At 41.3% G+C, this 4,563-nt stretch overlaps 1 protein-coding gene across 1 annotated transcript in view; it reads right to left on the bottom strand.

Moving 5' to 3' along the window:
- Nucleotides 1-4,563, bottom strand: part of Adam2 (ADAM metallopeptidase domain 2) — an 87,584-nt gene that overhangs the window by 38,298 nt on the left and 44,723 nt on the right. The window contains exons 8-10 of the mRNA XM_012514616.2: nucleotides 3,921-3,992; nucleotides 2,526-2,692; nucleotides 1,600-1,681 (exon numbers count right to left, since the gene is read on the bottom strand). Of these exons, the coding sequence (XP_012370070.2) occupies nucleotides 1,600-1,681; nucleotides 2,526-2,692; nucleotides 3,921-3,992 (321 nt within the window). The remainder of the gene's footprint in view (nucleotides 1-1,599; nucleotides 1,682-2,525; nucleotides 2,693-3,920; nucleotides 3,993-4,563) is intronic.

Raw genomic sequence — 4,563 nt, 5'->3', positions numbered from 1 at the left:
GAGAGAGAGAGAGAGAGAGAGAGAGAGAAAGAGAGCACAGATTTTAGGGATCGTCATGCATAAATGGTGACTGCTTTGGGTGATGAGTGGATTAATTAATTTCGTTGTGGTAACCACTACATAATGTGTAAGTATAATGTACAATTAGCATGTCACAGACCTTGAAGGGTCAATTAAATTGTTTTAAATTATAAAAATTATCCTTTGTTGCCTGGCCTGATGGCAGAGGCCTGTAGTCACAGCACTAGGAGGCTGAGGCAGGGCCCATTCTGGCAACTCAGCAACTTACTGAGTCGCTGTCTTAAAGTAAAAAATAAAACTAAAATAAATAAAAAGGCCTGCAGGTGTAGCTCAGCGTAAAGCCCTTAGGTTCAATTTCAGTGCTGAAAAAAAAAAATCGTAGCTGATTATTCTCCCTTGCTTCTACTTAGCCCAAAGCCTCTTGGGTTGTGGCTTCATGCATAGCTTTTAGGGAGAAACAGTGCCTGAAGGGTGCAACCCCTGGTGGCCTCTGTGGTCCCGGAAGATTAGGGGGATGGATGGATGGCGGGAGTTTGCAGCTTCAGCTGTTGTCTTCCGGGGCCCACTCCCCAGGACGCGAGCTGCTGATTTTTCCAGCAAAGATCTTGCATTGCTTAGTTCCGAACAGCATGAAGAATAAGAAAGAATCCTGAGAAGTTTCCTCCAGTTGTTCCCCTCACTAGGGGGACCACTCTCCTCCACCCAAGAGCCACACATTTCCCAGTCCCATGATGGCCTTGGTTGCAGGCAGCCTTCCTGCGCTTCCTGGTTCTGCCTGAGTCGTCAGCCCGAAGAGTCTCTGATGCTTTCACATCCTGTGGGCCCTGTGCAGCTTCGAGGCCGGATCGAGCCCTTGCCCACGTGGAGAAGCCAGCTTTTCCCAACAGTGATCTATGAACTTTAAGGATTTTCATCTCCATTTAATGTATATCTTCACCCAGCTTCGCTTTAACTGGCTTCCTGAATCAAAAGCATTATGCATTGTCTGTCTGAAACCAGCAGGCAAGGTACAAACACACAGAAGCAACAAAAGGGCACGTTTTCTCTTCGTCAGAATAACTATAGCGTTATGAAATAGTGTGGGGGGAGGGACATACCAGTGTCAGGTACACTAAGATTTTCCACTAAAGTGAATAATGTCCACTATGGCCTTTGGTTCTCTTATTATTCACTGTATACTGTGACGCATTTTTGAGGTGATTGATAAATAGATCCAAATATTTTAGTATGGTTCATAGTTAAGCTAGCCAGGTACTTAAGCCAATGCACTGAATCTAGGCTTTGTATTAAAACACACCAGGTCCAATACTTAGATTATGAAAATTGATAACACCACACAATAACAGCATTACAGTGGATCACCACTTTGACAACTGCTTAAAAAGGATACTTGGGCTCCTGGAGGAGAGGCCCATGAAGAGTCCGTACAGGCTGTTTTGGTAGCCTCGGGGACAAGAATCCCTAGACTAAAGCAAGTTTACTCTACATAGAAATAAGAAGGGAGGACATCTAATTGTATACTCTTTGTGCAGCTTCTGTCCTCTACACAGCAGCCAAGCAGATGACGCCATACCGTACCAGGGCGATGCCTCCCCCGTAGTCTCTATCGCATATCATCCCTTGAAAGATGGCACCGATGTAACTGGGAGCGTCTCTGTAACTTCAATTTTACAGTGGGTCAGCATCACATACTTCAGCCAAAGCCAGCCCAACCAGGACCCGGATTTCGCGGGACATTTTTAAATCAGTGCCATGATATGAAACTCATAAGCATGTCCACCTCCCATTAGTGTAAACACAGCTTAGGATGTGGCTAGTGAGTGTTTCTACATCTTTTGAAAACAATAAAATAGATTTAAAAAATAACTACAAAGTGCCTTTTCATATGGCTTGATGTAACATAATGATGCTTCATATTATTCTCTGTGTGTTTTAGATTAAAATGAATCAATCTCTTGAATTAAAAATAAACAAAATTCTTTAAACTGGGAAAATTAAGGCAACAGAGCTGACAAATTGGGAGAATCCTCGAGGAACCAAAGCCTCTTTACCTGGCCAGAATCAGCAGAGGTGCACACCTGGATGGGCAAGGGACAGGACCAAAACTACTAAAGCTCTGAAATTCTTACATGTAATTCTTATACACTACATATATTTGGAAATAATGAGAAGACAAAAGCAAAGAACTTACTAAATAGAAGGCCAGGATGATATGCTAAAAACATCACTGCAGTGTGGTTATGTTGGCTTGTGGTGCACAGCCAGACATTTAATAAAGTGGTGAATAATCCAGTTTATGGTCCAAAGATGAAAATGGAGCTTTCACCACAAGCCACCAGATAAGGGGAGGGACACCAGTAACTGTGCCACAGATGTGGTGGTGTAGGTGACAGAAAAAGTGACAGAAAAGCTGTTACCTACAGGCTGGCCAATTGTCAGAAAGTGGATCAAATTGCTATGCTTTCCCCATAGATAACGTAGTAGTAATTCCAAAACAGACTTACACAAGTAAAAATGCCATGTCGTGTGGACGTAGAACAAGGTAAGATTTTTTCCAATTTTGAAATCTGTGTAATAACTCATTAACATCTCCGGTGGTTGGGATTTTGTTCTCATCAATCCAAAACTCCAGTGAAGCCAGAATTACCGTAAGATTAAAGGAGCTAAAAAACTAGAACAGAACACAAATAGAAAACAGGTTCAAACAACATGGCCTATGTGGATTTGATAGTGTATCATCTGTGAAAAAGAGTGATGGTACGTACTAGACAACCGAACTGTCAAACGGGCCCAGGTCTTTCTACTTATAGGTAGTAAATGATACTAACAGTATGATTTAACATTTTAAAAGGTTTGCACTTAAGCAAGCCCCATGGTGAGTGGATTATTTAATTATTACAGTAACCTAATTAGGGCTGGGTGTGGTGGTGCACGCCTATAATCCCAGCATGCTGGGAGGCTGAGCAGGAGGACTGCAAGGTGAAACACAGCTTGGCACATTTAGAGACTTAGAAAGACCCTGTCAAATAAAAGGGGACAGGACTGGAGATGAGGCACTCTGTGTTCAGCTTCCCAACTTCCAGCATTGCCAAACACATTGAAAAACGTATATAGAGATAAATGACAGGTAGATAGATAGATACGGTCTTTTTTTTTTTTTTTTTTTTTTTTGTATTTTATGGAAAGGTCTACTGGGTGTTCAGGGTCTCACTACTAGATCGGACTCATAGTGATCCGCCTGTTTACAGCCTCCCAAGAGCTGGGATTACAGCAAACACACCCAGTCTCATTGCTGTCTCAGTGCACCCTGGGGGTGGGGTGGGGCCAGCATGGCAGGCCTGGGGATCAAAACCCAGGCCCCTGTGCCTGCGCCTGCTTGCAGGCACTTTAATCCGCTGAACTATTTGGCCAGCCCTGATATGATCTTTTTTGAGACAGGGTTTCACTACATAGTGCAGGCTGGTCTTGAACTCATTTTATTGCCCAGGTGGGCCTCATCCACACAGGATCCTTCTGCCTTAACCTCCTGAATGCTCAGATTACAAGCATGCACCACCACACCTAAAGTTTTATTTTTAAAAATTATATTATTTGTACATATGTACTACATCATGTTTGCATTTCTTGTGAAGCTGGTCCCCGTGCCCAGCACATTCTACTCTCTTTTTTCGTCCACTTTTCCTTTCCCTCTACTCATCCCTTGACTTCCCCCTCCCCTTCTTTAAAAAAAAAAGGAACTATTTACAATTATCATTGTTCCTACTTTACAGATAGGAAATTAAAACCTAGCTCTGCCACATCAGAAGACATAATATTCAGGCAGTGTCATAAAAGAAGGTGTGGGAATTGTCTCAGGAGCACAACCCCTTGCAGAAGTTATTTAAGAAGCAAACACTTACAGCATTCATCAGTCCAACCAACTGGAAAATTTTCTGAGTGACAATAGCTATATCACCACCGAGATGCTTGTACTGAAAAATACAGGTACCTTTTAGAGCTACATATGCATTGCTTAACACTCGATTATTGTGGTTATTCTGTTTAATTTAATTCTTTTTAAATTAATTTTATTGAGAAATAGCAATGAGACAGTTTCAAAACAGGTTAGCAGGACAGCTACAATAATGTACAAATATACATTGCATATTGTTTTCATAGTAGTTATTTGTAGTACAAGATGCAGACATGATATCCTGTTCAAACACTATTGGTACAAATCTTTCTTCTTATTGAACTAAGAGAAAGTAGCTGTATATGTATAAACACGAGGTATAAAAAGTAAAACTATATTAAGATGCTGAGCTGTAAAAGGCTCAAGTCAGCAACTTCTGACATTGCCAGTCCTGCAGATAACCCACTACTATTATGGTCTACTGGACTATATTGGATTATTTTGCTGAATTCATCCACCTACAATATTTGAATGGCAATGGAATACCCATCTCTGACAAAACTAAGCAAAAAAGGGGACGCAAATAAAGGACCATTTTGTAGTGAAAAAATATATATCTGTATATTCTGTTTAATCTTAAAATTATTTAA

Source organism: Octodon degus, unplaced genomic scaffold (assembly GCF_000260255.1).
Source record: "Octodon degus isolate 3935 unplaced genomic scaffold, OctDeg1.0 scaffold00036, whole genome shotgun sequence".
Lineage (NCBI taxonomy): Eukaryota > Metazoa > Chordata > Mammalia > Rodentia > Octodontidae > Octodon > Octodon degus.
This window is presented reverse-complemented; position numbering and strand designations above follow the sequence as displayed.